Below are 17,355 nucleotides of genomic sequence, written 5' to 3'. Positions count from 1 at the left end.
CCTGAATGTCTATTCTAATGTCTAACCTATCTAAAAGGAGAATGGGCTGCTCGGGAGGTAGTGAGTTCCCCTCATTGAATAGACATTCTGGCACAAGCTTCAATTCACTACTTTACCACTTCATTCCATCATTCCTAGTTCTTCCCCATATGACCAAGCAGTATAAATCCATTCCCTCTGGCATATAACTCCCTCCTTTCCTATTAGTCTTCTCCAGACTAGACACCCCCAGTTCCTTCAACTTATCCTCCAATAGGATGCAAGAGTTTTGAGAACAGGAACTGTTTAATTCTTGGTTGTGTATTTCTAGTCACCCATTGAGTGCTTGGCGTGTAGTGAGCATTTAATAAATAATTTGTCGATCGACTGAATAAGTAAATTGGTGGTTCTTCTCCATTATGATTTCCCTCTGGATATCCTTCAGTTTGTCCTTGCCTTTCCTAAAGTGTGGCTCCCAAGACCTGGACAAAGTAGTTAACCCGTGCATAGGTTAACTGCAGTGGGACTTAGCCACCCTAGTCTCAGAACCTGTGCCTCTCTTAATGATGCCAAAGATTCGACCGGCTTTTGCGGCAGCGGAGAAAGTACTTGTAAACTGTAAATTGCTTTTCCAGTTCTAAGCTGCAAAAGCATATTATTACTGCTCTCCCTTGTGATGGCAGGGCGATGTTGACATTCTGGAGTCATTGGAGGAAAACGTTAAAGGCCAGTTAGATAACACTTTTTAGAATGTACCTATTTTCGGGAGCAGCTAGGTGGTGCAGTAGATAAAGCACCGATCCTGGATTCAGGAAGACCTGAGTTTGAGTCCGGCCTCAGACACTTGACAATTACTAGCTGTGTGACCCTGGGCAAGTCACTTAATCCTCATTGCCCCGCCAAAAAATAAAAAATAATAAAACACAGAATGTACCCATTTTCTTGGCACCAACTTTGAGGAAATGTGGAGAAAACAGGGAGACCCCAAAAGAAAGCAATAAAAATAATTAAAGGGCAATAGGAAATTGTAATTGTAAAGCTAAAAGGTTTATTCAGTTTGAAAATACGAATGTGGATTGTGATAATAACAATTAAGTTATATGAAGTTAGATGAGGTATCAGCTAGTATCCATATCCTTGAAGAAGAGCCAGAGGAAATAAAGGAGTTTCACTTTTCCTGGGACTCTATAAAAAAACGTTGACTTTGGAGCAGTTCTTGTATAGGAGAGATTGTACTCTCTAGCATTAATTATACAACTGCTACCTGTCTGACTAGGGCAAGTCATATAATCACTATGTATTTCTCTTTCCTTATATAGAAAATAAGAGACTTGTACTTAATGACTTCAGAGGCCTTACAGCTCTAGAACTATCTTTTGATCCTCATAATAGTACTATTAGGTATAGTGGCATAATTGGAACTCAAATCCAATGCTTTAAAGTTCAGTACTCTTTCTATTTGACTCTCAATGCTCATGCCCTTACTGCATTTTAATACAGGATATAATCTCATTATAGGTATAATGAACCAAGAGAATGTGTGGCTCTTATTAGCTGAAAGTTTAAAGATTTTCCATTTCTTATCTATAAATCTTTCTATTTCTTTGTCTGCGTTATTATCTAGGTATATCAAGGGGTAAAGAAACATGGCTTCTTACAGCCTCATATGTTGGCAGAGCAGGATGTAGTTATCACCACCTATGATGTCCTTCGGTCAGAATTGAATTATGTAGATATCCCCCACAGCAACAGTGAGGATGGGCGTCGCTTCCGGAATCAGAAGCGGTATATGGCCATACCAAGTCCCCTGGTAGCAGTGGAATGGTGGAGGATATGTCTGGATGAAGCTCAGATGGTTGAGTGTACCACAGCAAAGGTGAGAAGTAGTCATGGAAAAGCTTTAGGTCTGCAGAATGGTGGGGAAGGGAGATTCCTTATTATCTCTCTGACTAGCATTTAATTTCCTAGAAGATGAAATTCCTTCTCAAAATATAGTGTGCTTACAGGTACACCAACCCAGAATGTCTCTTTAGTCAGAAGTTTGTAGATATAAATTTTCTCTTTGTTCATATCTTAGGCTATGTGAATATACCCGACTGAAATGTATTTATTTTTTTTTTAATTTTATTTTATTTAGTTATTTATTTTGTGGGGCAATGAGGGTTAAGTGACTTGCCCAGGGTCACATAGCTAGTAAGTGTCAAGTCTCTGAGGCCAGATTTTAACTCAGGTCCTCCTGAATCCAGGGCCAGTGCTTTATCCACTGTGCCACTTAGCTGCCCCCGAAATTTTTTATTTGTCAGTTTTTGCTTGCCAATCTAAAGACTTGAATCACTTTGTATAAGATAAAGTTCAGAGTGGAAAAAAAACTGGTTGGGGTTTTTTGTTCTTTTTTTTTTTTTTTGCAGACAATGAAGGTTAAGTAACTTGTCCAGGGTCACACAGCTAGTAAGTGTCAAGTGTCTGAGGTCGGATTTGAACTCAGGTCCTCCTGAATCCAGGGCCGGTGCTTTATCCAAAAAGAAAAATCAAACCTCATAACCAAAAAACTTTTTAGGAATATTCACAATCATGTCTGCCTATTGTAGAAGCTCATTTGGTAGAATTGAATAGCATGGGCTCAAGATGACTGTTAATTGGCAATTCCAGGGAGACCAAATGAAGCCATAATTGTCACTTGGGAGGACACTAGTCTGATTTAACCCACTAAAATGACAAGAAAGAGAGGGAGAGAATGAGATGTAGCTATAAATACATATGTGTGTATAAGCACACATACATATATGATTACTTCAACCTGTTTATTTAACCTCCCAGAATTTTATGACTATAGTATAACCTGAACTGGATTCGTGATTGTGAAGCTGCTAGGTGATTATACATTGAAAAAAATATATAAATTTATCTATAGTTTCAGTTAAATATAATAGCAATATACATCTAACTTGGAGTACAAACATTCATGGGTTTTTCTCTGAGTACATTTACTCTTGATGCTTACTTTTTTCACACAATTTATTTATTATTTCTGTTCCCTTTCATTAGGCTGCTGAAATGGCTCTGCGCTTGAGTGGAATCAATCGCTGGTGTGTCAGTGGTACTCCAGTACAGAGAGGATTAGAAGGTGAAGTTTAATTTGCTTATGTGTTGTGTTTTCTTCTTTTTGTATTAGTGTGCATATTAGTTTGAGAGGATTAACTTTTTTGTGGAAGATTTGAATTATATATTACAAAAGTACTTTTTCATATTTTCAACTTCTTATTCATACATGAATATAAAGGTTGGGGTTTTTTAAAATAAGTTCAAGGATGAATTTTCCTTTTGATTATGAGAACAGAATATTATTCCTCCATGTAGTTCTATAAATAGTAATTGTGATAAACCATTTAATAATGCAATCTTCCATAGATTTTCATTACCCAAAGCTGGTTCCCATCTTGCTATTGGAGCATAATTGGAACTTAAGAGTTCCAAAGTCTTAAGTAGTAAACAAATACCTAGAAGTGAACCTGTAAAAAAAAAAAAGTAAAATCAGGTATATATAGATATAGATGTGGCTATACATGTATATACACACACACACACACACACACACACACATATATATATATATATATATATATATATAGCCATAAAAAATTTTTTTAAATAAAATTATTTTGCTATTATTTCAACATTAAAGTATCCTCATTCTGTGAAAATAAATTGCAGCCATAAAAAACAGCTTTAATTAGAAATACTTTTAGTACCTAACATATGTAAAACTTCTAAAAATAACTTTGGAATATATTCAAAGTTGAGTAATATCTTACTCTAGGAAGTAGTAAAGAATGGAACTATTTTACTAGCTCCTAGAAGGTGGTAGAATAGGAATAGGAACTTGAATAGGGGCTAGCCCTGTGATTTCATTGAATGATGGTAGGGGAATTACAGCTGGCCCAGGCCCCTCCACAAAATGAAGTGGGTCCACTCAGAAGAAAGTGGATCTTTCAGAAGTATGTTCCATATTGAGAAAGCCGAAGACATGGTTGGATGCTCTAGAGCAACAAGGGGGCCCCATACACTGAGGGAAGTTCTAGGATGAAACAGCATGGTTTGGAAGTCTAGGAGCCAGGAACAGGGTTGGGAGGCTTATAATGTTGAAAGTACCAAGCAAGTATAGCTTCAAATCCCAGAAATATTTATTAAAGTCTTTGAACTCTGGTCTTTCTGACTAAAGGCCCAGTACTCTATCTACTGTACCACCCACCTGCAGAATATGACAGAGGATGAATACAAAAGCATATCACAATCCCATAAAAGTATCTGGAGTAAAAAAAAAAAGTATGTGGAGTGCTCAAGTTCAGCATGATCTGAGGCTGGTCCTAAAGACAAACAAAAATGGTTTTGTTCTATCTATATTGGGGAAAAGAAGAGACTTCAAGAAGGGATAAGACTCAGGGTAGTTGAAACAGTTATAACCACAAAAGAGAGAATGCAGATGTGCGTAGCTATTATTCAGCATCACATGATCCTATAAAAATATTTTCAGAAGTGTTAAAATTCATCTGACTTTACCTCCCTTCCTGACTTTTCATCAGCAGATGATTTGATAAGCATGCCTTTTATGTCTTCATCTGAGTTAGTGATTTAAAAATGTCTGCGTGGGCATAAAATAGGCAAAAGAGTCCTCTAATATGCAACTAACTTCCATATAATTTCATATATTCCTTTAAAAAGTTCTTATTACATACCTGCTGGGTGAAGAGCTTTCTGCTAGGCACCAATGGAGAAATAACGTATTCCTGATCCATACCCTTGTTGAGTTTACAGTCTAGGATGGTGATAGGCAAACAGAAAGAATATAATAGACAATATTATATTTAAGTGCTTTGGAGAACTGCATAACAAATTACTATCTGATGTCCTATATGATTGTTTTGAAATGGTTACATGAATAAGGTGGCATTTGAATTAAACTTTAAAAGATAGGTAGAATTATTAAACAGCCTAAAAGTGGGAAAGGGTATTGTAAGCATAGAAGGCAGTTAGAACAAAGGCATGGAAGTAGAACAACACTGTGTAGGGGTGGGGGATAAGGGGAATTATGGGAGAGAGTAGTCCTGTTTGTTTGAAGAAGTAATATGAGATGTGAGGCTTAAAAGGTAGTTTGTAATTCCAGATTGTAGAAGTTGGCATAGATTAGTTAGCATTCCTTGGGTTCTTTGTTCAAATACTCTACCTAACTGGTTATTGTTCACCCTAAGTTGATTCATATTATAAATTGGGAAATTATGAGGTACAATGTCAGGTGCCCAACTGAAATCAAGGTATTCCCCATCCATAACATTCATCTGATCAACCATCTAGTGACATTATCAAAATAGGAAATGAGATTCGTTTGATGTGGTTTGTTTATAATGAACCCATGGTGGTACCTTTTTGTATAACCACTTCCTTGCATAAGTGTTCAAAAAGTATCTGTTTAATCTTTGAGAAGCAAAACATTTGAGCATGCACACGATGACCACTTGTTCAACACAATCATAGGCAGTTTATAAAGTAGGAAATTAAGGAAATGTTGGCACTGGAGGAGATGCAGAGATGAAGATGATAAAGTTTTCGTCCTAAGGCAAAGCTTCTTAAACTGTGGGTTGTAACCCCATCTGGGATCACATAACTGAATGTGAGGGTCACAAAAAATTTGGCAACAGTAAAACATTATGTATACCTATTTTATATACCTTTATACCCAGGGTGGCACAAAAATTTCTCAGACAAAAGGGGGTCACAAGTAGAAAAACTAAGAAGCCCTGTACTTAAGGAGTTTGATAAGATATGTATGCAAAAATGTACTACACATTTGAAAATATCTAAGTACGTATGTAGATCTGGGTATCATTTGCCTAGAGATGATAGTTAAATCAGTGAGGGCTGATGAGGTCATGAAGTGAGAGTGTAAAGGAAAAAGAAGAGAGAGCCCAGAATCTTGGGGGAAGTCTCATATAGTCTCATAATAGGCATGATCTGGAATAAGATCTAGCAAAGGACACTAAGAAGGAGCAGTCAGACAAGAAGAAGGAGAGCCATGAGAAAGCAATGTCACAAAAACCTAGAAAGGAGAGAGTATCCAGAAAAAGAGGGTGATCAACAACGTCAAGAAATTTTAGAGAAGGATTAGGATTGAGGAAATGCCATTATATTTGTCAATTAAAGATCACTGTTAACTGGCAGAAAGAGTGACAGACCAATGATGAAGTCAGATGACATACTGTAGCGGTTTTAAAAGTGAATAAGAAGAGAGGAAGTGGATGTAGTGTAGATGGTTTTATCAAGGTATTTAGTCAAGAAGAGGAGGAGAGATGATATAGGATGATCATTATAGAATCAAAAAAATGATTTTACACTAGATGACCTCTAAGGAGCCTTTCATCTCCAAGTCAGTGATTCTTACATAAAGTGAATAGCCGCTACGCGTGTAATTGTATTAAAATAAAATTGTGAATATTTATTACTATAATTTGAAAACATTGAATGTATTCATAAAATAGAATTTGAAAACCATGAGGATCCATTTTAGACATAGCTTTCACCTTATTGCAAAGAAAAAGAGACATAATTTATATGGACAACTTGAAGGTATTTAAAGGCTAATGCCAATGTTTTTAAAAGCCTAAATTTAAGAAACTGTTCACTAATCATGAAATGTCAAAATTGCAAATATTTGAAATAACTAAAGTTTTGGCAGGATACAATGCAATTTTATATTTTAGAAATAATTTATTGTTTATTAAATTATTTTTCAAACTTTGCTTTATATAATACTGAGTTTAGATATTTCAACCAATGTTTGGGTCATAAGTCACAATCTTTATATGAGAAAATTATTATGGAAATTTAATTTTAGACTCGATTTTTAGTTTTCCTTAATTCCCATGTAATTAGATTTTTAAGAGCATCTTAGAGATTTATTTCCATATAATCTTAATAAATGAATTATTTTAATCTGAATGTAGAGCCTTTGATGATATAACTATCTTGGTCTTCAGTGTTTTGAAAATCCCCTACAAAGACACCTTCAGTTTAGAGAGGATCATTGATTATTCTTTATGCCAGTCATGTCAAACTCATTGAAATGGAGCTGAATTGGACTTAGAAAACCACAAATTAACATTATCTAAATTGTTTTATATTTTTATTCATTTTATTAAACATTTCCCAATTACACTTTAATCTGCTTGGACCGCACTTGGAGGTTGAGACTTCCACCATAAGTCACGTGACATAAAAACTGAAATGATATGTAGATGGAAAGGTTCGTAAAAGTTTTAGCTCAGGTTTACTTATGGCAGAATATCAAAATAGAAATAGATGTTAGACCATGTGACATTTAGCCATTGCCCAATTGATGGGTATTCTTTTGATTTCTAATTCATAGCCACCACAGAAAGAGCTGCTATAAATATTTTTGTACAAATAGGTCCTTTTCTCTTTTGGGGTATGTCTTTGGGATATAAATCTAGCAGTGGTATTACTGGATCAAAAGGTATGCACAGTTTTTTAGCCCTTTCACCGTAGTTTCAAATTGCTCTTCAGAATGGTTGGATCAGTTTACGGCTCCACCAACAATGGGTTAGTGTCCCAGTTTTCCCACATCCCCTCAAACATCCAACATTTTCCTTTTTTGTCATATTAGCAAATTTGATAGGTGTGAAGTGATACCTCAGAGTTGTTTTAAATTTTAATTTCTCTGATCAATAGTGATTTAGAGCATTTTTTCATATGACTATAGATAGCATTGATTTCTTTGTCTGAAAACTGCCTGCTCACATCCTTTTACCATTTAAATTAGGGAATGAGTTGTATTTTTATAAGTTTGACTCAGTTTTCTATATATTTGATAAATGAGGTTTTTATCAGAGATAGTTATTGCAAAAATTCTTTCCAGGTTTTCTGCTTTCCTTATAATTTTGGTTGCATTGGTTTTGTATGTTCAAAAGCTTTTAAATTTTATATAATCAAAATTTTCTGTTTTACAATTTGTAATGCTCTCTCTATCTTTTTTGTTCCTAATGTCTTCCCCATCCAAAGATCTGATAGATAAATTATTTCATGCTCTCTTAATTTGCTTTTGGCATCACCCTTTATGTATAAATCATGCACCTGTTTTGACCTTACTTTGGTATATGGTGTGAGATGGTATATACCTAGTTTCTGCCATACTGTTTTCTAGTTTTCCCAGCAATTTTTGTCAAATAATGAGGTTTTGCTCCATAAGCTTGGATCTTTGGATTTCTCATATACTAGAGTACTATAATGATTGACTATACTGTAATTTGTACCTATTCTATTCCACTGATCCACTACTCTTATTTCTTAGCCAATACCAAATTGTTTTGATGGTAACTACTTTATAATATAGTTTGAGATCTGGTACTGTTTGACCATCTTCTTTCACATTTTTTTCATGGATTCCCTTGATATTCTTGAGCTTTTGTTCTTCCAGATGGATTTGGTTATTATTTTTTCTAGATCTATAAAATAATTTTTGATAGTTTGATTGGTATGGCCCTAAATAATAGATTAATTTAGGTAGGATTGTCATTTTTATTATATTGGCTTGGCCTGCCTATGAGCAATTAATATTTTTCCAATTGGTTAGGTCTGACTCCTTGAAGAACACTTGGAAACTACAAGTAAGGCAGAAACGCTTCCTTCCTTCATCCTCAGGCTGTGTGCTCAGTAATGTGGCCTGCATGAATTCATGTTGATATTCACTTGGCTTTAGCTTTTTCTGAGTTTTTTAGAATATCACCTTTAGAATAACTTAAGTCTTACATGTTTCAGACCTCATAATCTTAACTATCACTAGATTTCTTTGGTACTGGTAAGGAAATTAAAACCAGTACCAGCTACCAACAATTCTTTTAATAGTTTTTGGCTTGAATTTTAAAAATCAGAAGCAGAATATTTTGTGAACCATCCTTATCCCTCCATTTACTTGGCCTTTTCTGATCTAGCAGACATTGTGTTGTGTATATAGTTTTTGTTTGTGTTAATTTCAGACCACCCATTCATTCAACAAGTAGATTCTCACATCTCTAGCAAGAGTGCCTCTTGACTTTATATCTTAGGATCATTTTAGCCTTAGATTAAATAGGTGTTGAATTTATCTTTTTGCTGTGGTCCCAGGATCTTTAGGATGATAAATGGAAATTATCATATTTATATATATATATATGTATTTATGTATGTATATGTGTGTGTGTATATATATATATATAAAACCACATACCATATTAAACTTGTACTCTTGTAGTATAAGCTCCTTAAGGCCCTGTCTAATATGCATTTTAATTCTTTGAAAAGTGTTTTGCCTTGTATAAAACTTCGATTGAAAGTAGTACTTCTAAAGAATAACAAAGAAACAGAGATGACCTTGTTTTTTCCATTCTTTTTAGATCTCTATGGGTTAGTGCTATTCCTTGGTGTTGATCCATACTGGGTCAAACACTGGTGGGATCAACTCCTGTATCGTCCTTACTGCAGAAAAAATCCTCAACCCCTCTATGACCTTATTGCCAAGATAATGTGGAGGTCTGCAAAGAAGGATGTAATTGATCAAGTTAGTAAAATTTTTTTAGTTTTCTTTTAAGAATGTTTTTTAAAAAAAACAAAACAGTATCCTTGTGGAGAAAGAATGAATGTTCCATGTAATATCTTGTTTGCTTTTCATTCTCAGATCCAGATTCCCCCACAAACAGAAGATATTCACTGGCTTCACTTTTCTCCAGTGGAAAGACATTTCTATCACCGTCAGCATGAGGTGTGTTGTCAGGATGCCTTGGCAAAGCTTAGAAAGATATCTGATTGGGCTCTGAAACTCAGTAGCCTGGACAGGAGGACCGTCACATCTATTCTCTACCCACTGTTGAGACTCAGACAAGCTTGCTGCCACCCACAGGCTGTTCGAGGAGAATTCTTGCCACTACAAAAAAGGTTTTGCTTATAATTCCTTTATCCTGTTAGTGATAATACTTAAGTAACATTGACTCATTAAAGTGATCACTCTGGGGGAAAACATACAGTACAGACTTCCTTACTCACCCGTAGCCCCAAATCCTCATACTACCAAGGTAGAAAATGATTAGACTACTCTACTGCAAGTCTGTTTATTGAGATATTTTTTTACTTTATCTAGACTATAAATTAGATTTTAGATTGTACTCTTTTCTGTCTTGCTGCATGGGCAAATTACTCAACTATCTGTGCATTAGTTTCCATATCTGTAAAATAGACTGTTGTAAAGATGAAATGAGAATTCATTTACAATCATTTTACATGTATAAAGTACTATATGTATTATAGGTATTAGGTGTTATTATCATTATTGATTTTTATATATTTGAACTCCTCAAAGCAATTCATGGGGGGTTTTTTCTTTGTTTGGTTTGGTTGGGTTTTTTGGTGTGAGGTTAAGTGACTTGCCCAAGGTCACACAGCTAGTAAGTGTCAAGTGTCTGAGGCCGGATTTGAACTCAGGTATTCCTGAATCCAGGGCCAGTGCTTTATCTACTGCACCACCTAGCTGCTCTACAATTCATGTTTATAATCAGTCATATAAGTTGTACAGTTAAACTCAATTACAGGCCATAGGCTTGATTGTTACAATTAGTAGTTTTAGGAAAATACCAACCCAAAGAAATTTCATCCTTTCATCCTTTGAATTTTTAAAAATTAAAAAAAAATTTTTTTTAATTTCTCCAAATGTACTGCCTTAGTAGCTTTTGTCTTTAATGCCCTTAAAATTTCAGAACTTAAAAGCAAGAGGAAAATTGACTGTAAGCCATGTAGACCTCTCTTCATAGCAATATTTCAGTATTCAAAATGACTAATGATTTGTGCAAAATGAGATATATGGGGTGTCCCAAAAGACTTAGTGCAGTTTCAAGCTGTTGAAGTTTTAACAGTTTTAAAATTTTTAACTTTTAGGACATCTAGTATTTTGATTTCTAGTATTTTGAAAAACTGAAAGCTTCCCAAATCAGAATAAAATGTCATTAGGAAACAACAAAATTAATAAAAATATAATAAAACATAAATTATATTAATATGTGGTTTTCTAAGTCAGTATTCATCATGTGATGATCCCCATTCATTTATATTTGAATTTGACACCATTGCTGTAAACTGTTCAGTCCTTTCCTATGTTGAAGTCTACTATCCTATAAATGTAGCATTTGATTTAGAATGCAGATCTATTTTCCTTTAATTTAACTTTACATTTTTAATAATAAAATTACCTGAACCAAAGCAAAGATTGTTTAAGAGGTAGGGTGGGAAGATGGAGAAAAAGAAAACTTAGCATTAATTTCAAAATCTAAGTTTGACCAACCTGCTCTTTCTTTCAGTACCATGACCATGGAAGAGTTGCTGACTTCACTGCAAAAGAAATGTCGAACTGAATGTGAAGAAGCACATCGGCAACTGGTTTGTGCTCTTAATGGCTTAGCTGGCATCCATATCATTAAAGGTAGAAGCAGATTGCTTTGTTACCTCTGATTCCCTTTAAAAAAGTTCTGAAGGAGATAAAGTGGAGCTTGCTACTTTGATAAGTTATAAATGAATTATTATAGATATCTCCTTTTGCAGCCTATTCAAAATCAATAGTAATCTTTTATTATAGCTGACACTGTCAGGCCTTATGCTGTTTAGCCTATGAAATATTGTTAAACTGCAAAATAATTAGGGAATTGACCCTTTAATATTGGCATAATAGTTTTTGTCATTGGTAAAGAATTACCAGAAGACAACAAATAAAAATGCCTTCTAATTGAACAGTTCTACCATTTTTACTCAATTTTACAGTAACCTTAGCATGAACTCTTTCTTTCTTTCCCTCTAGTTCACCCATTTATCTTCTTCTTTTTTTTTTTTTTTTTTTTTGGTGAGGCAATTGGGGTTAAGTGACTTGCCCAGGGTCACACAGCTAGTAAGTGTTAAGTGTCTGAGGCCGGATTTGAACTCAGGTACTCCTGACTCCAGAGCTGGTGCTCTATCCACTGCGCCACCTAGCTGCCCTCCATTTATCTTCTTTAGCTACTTTCTCTAGCTTTTTCATGAGATTTAGATTAGATTTTAAGTTAATGCTGTTTTCCTTTTCTTATTCTCTATCTCCTCAATCCCTCTTAGTCTTTGCTTTGGTTTAGGTAATTTTATGATTAAAAATGTAAAGTTAAATCAAAGGAAAATGTAGTCATTAAAGAAAATCATGTGAAATAGTACTTGACTAGACAACAATCTAAACAGTTTTAGGAAAGGTGCTATGTAAGTAAGATATACACGTCAAAAATATCCTATGCCATTCATTACTTCCAAGCAGTTTTTGGTTTATCTTTAGGCACCAGTCATAAGTGCAATAAGGATTATGCAGAAAACTTAACTATTCCCCAGTTTTTATAGGCAGACTCCAAGATAGGTTATATAGGCTATATGCAGCAGGCTATATCCAGCTAACAAATAATGTAGATTTATGATTTGAGCCCTGAAGTGCTAGAGAAGAAACTCTTAAAGAGGCATAAATTCATTGGCCTTGTTAAAGAAACTGTTACAGTCTCCTATAACCATCACTGACAGTAGCACCTCTCTACTATATTACAAACTGAGTATTACAGAATCTTTGAATTGGGAGGAACTTCAGAGTCAATCTAGGCCCCACACACACCTAAGGAAGACCTCCCACACACACATACCTGAGAAATAGTCATCTTTTGTTTATAGATCTCTAAGGAGAAGCCTACTCCCTACCAAGGCAACCCATTCCACCTTCAGATAGCTCTCATTATTGTGAATCAACATGTATGGACAATTATTATTGTCACTCTTTTAATGGAACTAAGAAGGGGATGCTTTCCTTCCCTATCTTAAAATCTCATACATAAAATCAACCCAGGTATCTCAGAGACCCCAAAATAGGTTTACAGAAATCAAAACAGAAAGTGCCTACTCATTGCTTTGTTAAGTTTATGGAAGCTTAAAGTTGAAGGAGACCTTAGAAGTCATCAAGAACTCCTGCAGATGACCACTCTTTTCATACAATGGGTTGATCAGGATTTTATTCTTTAGAAATGATAGGTGGAAATGTTGTTGTTTAGCCATTTTTAGTAGTATCTGACTCTTTGTGACCCCATTTGGGATGTTTTTGGAAAAGATACTGGAGAGGTTTGCCATTTCCTTCTCCAGCTCATTTTACAGTTGAGGAAATTGAGGCAAACAGGGTTAAGTGACTTGCCCAGGGTCATATAGCTAGTAAGTGTCTGCAGCCAGATTTGAACTCAGGTCTTTCTCACTCCAGGCCCAGCATTCATATTCTACCTTGAGTTTATGATCTGAAATGAAAGTCAACACCATATAACTATTTAGTGGAGATGTCATCACAAACATATGAGGAAGTAGTTAGGACTTTCCTAACAAATTTTTAAAGTATTTTTTTTCTTTAAATTTAGAATTAGTTAAAATGAGCACAAGCTTCTGTTACATTGAGTATCATTTTCTGTCAGACTCAAAACAAAAAGTTGTATAATTGAGATAGAAGAGGGAACTTGGAAATAATATTGCAGTAGTTCTGTACTTCAAAGATCTGTCATTCCATTGCTGCAGGTAACTCCCTCAACTAGTTCAGATTACAACCCCTTTATAATTTTATCAGTCTTTGAAAGCTACAGTAGCCAAAAAGTTTATCATTTTTCAACCTCAGAACCTGATTAGGTTACCCTCATACAATAAATATATGCCTATACTCCAAACTTTTCCAGCTTGGTAGGACCTAGCATTCCTTGTGATCTTACACAGCCTTTGAGAAACCAGGCTTAGTTTCCTATATCATTTAGGCATCAGAGTAGAAATACAGTAGAAGAATAACACCCGCAGCTCAAGATTTATAAGATGCAATCCTCACAGTAATTTGCACCGATGGTGCAAATATTATTATCTCCATTTTATAGATGAGGAAATTAGGTTCCTTGAAGTTAAGACTTGCCCATGATAACACAGCAGATAAAGGTTTGAGATGGACTATAAACCCACATCTGACTCTATGGCTGATGCTCTTCTCTAACTGCCTGTCCTGAACAAGTATGAAAACAAGTAGAATGCAAAATATGCCTTGAAATGTTTTTGCCTTCATGACATAATAATCACAAGTAATACAGTGTTGTGGTTGTGAAGTCTCTGACAGTGGGTATCAAAATTCATGGTGCAAAAGTATCTTAGAGTAGTAATTTCTCCCTTGTAAATTTAAGAAATTTACACTTCCTGGATTTTGGGTGTGTGTGTGTGAAAGAGAGAGAGAGAGAGAGAGAGAGAGAGAGAGAGAGAGAGAGAGAGAGAGAGAGAGAGAGAGAGAGAGAGAGAGAGAGAGAGATGTGATCAGTACTTAAACAGCTAAGTGTCCTTCCTCTCTTTTCCTTTTAACCCCATTGAGAAAGTAAAAAATAAGCCTATAATTGGAAGAAAAAGTAGATCATCTGATATTACTCTAAAGTATTCTGGCAAATGGCAAGATCAGCATGCTCCCTAACTCCTGCTGCATGGCCAATAACATGCTTTCAGCATTTTCTTTTCCAGTTATTTTTCAGTTTACTAGTACTTTTGTGTGGGTTAGAGTTATAGTCGGCTATTGATATCAAGAGAAAATCACCACAGAATTCTTATCAGTTAAAAGTTGTCTTTTCTAAATTCCATTTGTTTGAAAATGAAATGGTAAATGAAACAAGTTTAATAGGGATTTGATGCTATTTGTCTAATAGAGTTAATTTACTAGAAAAGCACATACACATAATCACATGCCTTTTATAAAGAAACTTGTAGGTCATTTTTCTCTTGTAACTAATATTTAATGGAACTATAAAATGAATTTGAACCCTTACATTAGTCTGTTTATATGAAATGTGAATGTACATATACAAATGTAATACATGTATGTACTTACTCCTTCATTAAATTGTTTTGTTCTAGTTTTGAATAGTCTGTTTTTTACAGATATTAATAGAAAGAATGAACTCTGCAGTGTCAAGTAGAATGAGTTTATTTGGAAATTTAGTGCCATCAAGTGGCTAGAAATAGGCAGTATTCCTAATTGGAACATTTTTCCATATTTTTATTTTCTTGCATAAATAAAGCATGTTTAACAGTGTATTTATTATAATGAAAAAAATCAAGTTAACTCCTTTTTCATTATGCTGCAATCACTGTTCTTTCTTTAAGAATATAAAAAAGTATATGAGTTTGTTGGAAATAATTTAAGGTAGTCTGTAGTTATATTTGGAATTGCTGCTTAACTAAAGACTCCCCATGTACAATAAATGATGGTGTAGGTGCTTGTAGAATCCATGTGCCATTTGAAGAACCTTCATCAGAAATCTGGACAAATTTAAACAAGGATAACTGATTATGTAACTACATCTTGAAGTAACGTAATTATTTGGGTGTTTGTGCCTAAATTATCAAAGGCTATCCATGTTTGTTTGTTTGTTTTAATTATTAGCCAGAAGACCTGCATCCCCAAATTGAATAAAAACTGGATGACTAACATGTTTTGAAATAGTATTCCATTACATGGGGAAAAGTCCTGAATAGTTAACTGTTGGAACTAGAGTGTTTAAAAGTATTTAAAAGGACATTTAAAAAACCTGCCCAACTGTTTATATTAATAAGACTTTTAGAACTCCGTGAATTCTGTTTTGTAAAAATCACGTCATGATGATGTTTACAAAACACATGCTATTTCAGCTGTGTTTTCAACTTTGTGTTTTGAACTTATTTCCAAAAGCGACAAACAACTGAGATTTCTCACTCAGATCACCAAATTAGCCTCAATTTACCTTAGAAATGATATGTTGACATCAATTTGAGATGAAACACCTGTTCATACTGAGAGAGAGAAAAAGAAATCATCTTTAACTATTTGTGAGTTCTGTTGGCAGAAATGATAAAGCCTTAAGTTACTAAGCTTTAATTAATGATAAAGTACTTTAGTATTTAAAATAATTCTTAAACAGAAATTATTTTTCTTCCACATTTGCATTCTTTGGTAAGAGGATATTGTGGGCAGCTAGGTGGCACAGTGGATAAAGCACTGGTCTTGAATTCAGGGGGACCTGAGTTCAAATATGGCCTCAGACACTTGACATTTACTAACTGTATGACCCTGGGCAAGTCATTTAACCCTCATTGCCTCGCCCTGCCCCCCCCCCAAAAGGATATTGCAAAAATCTGCTAAAATGTCTAACATATAACTAAAAGTTAAAACTGATTTACTAGAGCCTACCATTAATTTCAAGTATATCACAAGTTTTCCCTCCATCATTTCAGCTTTTAATAAAATTGACTTTTGTTAAAATTAATTCCAGGTTATCCTTGTATTTTTTTTTTAATTTTTATGTGATTAAAAGCTATGTTACAAATTTGGCGGGGGGAACTTGTTTAGCTTTTCTTACCAGTATCATCTTTTTTTTGTATTTCCTTAAAATTAATAAAAGATCTTTCATTTTCTTACTTTTAAAATAAAACACACAACAAATAAATTAAATCTTCAAGTGTGAGGATTCATGTTTTAATTTAAGATTCAACTAAATGATCTCTGAAATCCTTCCTAACTCCAGGAGTCTGTGAAGTTTCTTTTCCTGAACATTAAATTAAAACACAAATATTTAAGAGATAACAAGAAAATTTTTAGTTTAAAAATATGTCTTCTTGGCTTTAAATGAACTTTAATTCTTCAGATGAGTATGCCCAAGCAGTGGACCTGTATAGAGAAGTATTACGTTCATCTGAGGAACACAAAGACAAACTCAAAACTGATTCATTACAAGTGAGTAAATATTTAACAATTTTGTTTGAATATTTTTCTTTCTTTTTTTTTAATAAGGATTCCTGAATGTTTGAGATTACTTGTGAATACCAGTAAATGTTACTAGAGAGCAACAGTACATTTCAGTTGGAAGTTCTTTGGAAAAAAAAAAACAAAAAAACACTCACCTAAGTATATCTTAATACTTTGGTTTCAATAATAATAATAGCTAACATTGTTTTACAAAGTATTTTGCACACATTCTTATTTCATTGTCACAATGACCCTCTGATTTAGGTAGTATAAGCTTTATTAGCCCCATTTTATGGATGAGGAAAGAGAGATTGAGTGATTTGCCAAAAGTTGTCCAGCTAGTAAGCCTTGGCAGTGATACCATTTCATACCCATTTCTTCTTACTACTAATCGTATGTATGTTCTTCTGCATCCTAGAATCTGACATAACTTAGGAAAATACTGCCTGATGTTCTTGTAAACTTTCACATCACTTTGGACGATGGGTGAATGGTACCAATTTGTGACCTCTTAG

The 17,355-nt window shown here is 34.4% G+C and overlaps 1 protein-coding gene across 2 annotated transcripts in view; it reads left to right on the top strand.

Annotated features, from left to right (window-relative positions):
* Nucleotides 1-17,355, top strand: part of SHPRH (SNF2 histone linker PHD RING helicase) — a 117,507-nt gene that overhangs the window by 41,192 nt on the left and 58,960 nt on the right. For both annotated transcript variants that reach the window (XM_044002820.1, XM_044002821.1), the window contains 6 exons: nt 1,604-1,855; nt 3,025-3,103; nt 9,420-9,583; nt 9,701-9,957; nt 11,370-11,491; nt 16,740-16,828. In XM_044002820.1, the coding sequence (XP_043858755.1) occupies nt 1,604-1,855; nt 3,025-3,103; nt 9,420-9,583; nt 9,701-9,957; nt 11,370-11,491; nt 16,740-16,828 (963 nt within the window). The remainder of the gene's footprint in view (nt 1-1,603; nt 1,856-3,024; nt 3,104-9,419; nt 9,584-9,700; nt 9,958-11,369; nt 11,492-16,739; nt 16,829-17,355) is intronic.

Source organism: Dromiciops gliroides, chromosome 4 (genome assembly GCF_019393635.1).
Source record: "Dromiciops gliroides isolate mDroGli1 chromosome 4, mDroGli1.pri, whole genome shotgun sequence".
NCBI lineage: Eukaryota > Metazoa > Chordata > Mammalia > Microbiotheria > Microbiotheriidae > Dromiciops > Dromiciops gliroides.
This window is presented reverse-complemented; position numbering and strand designations above follow the sequence as displayed.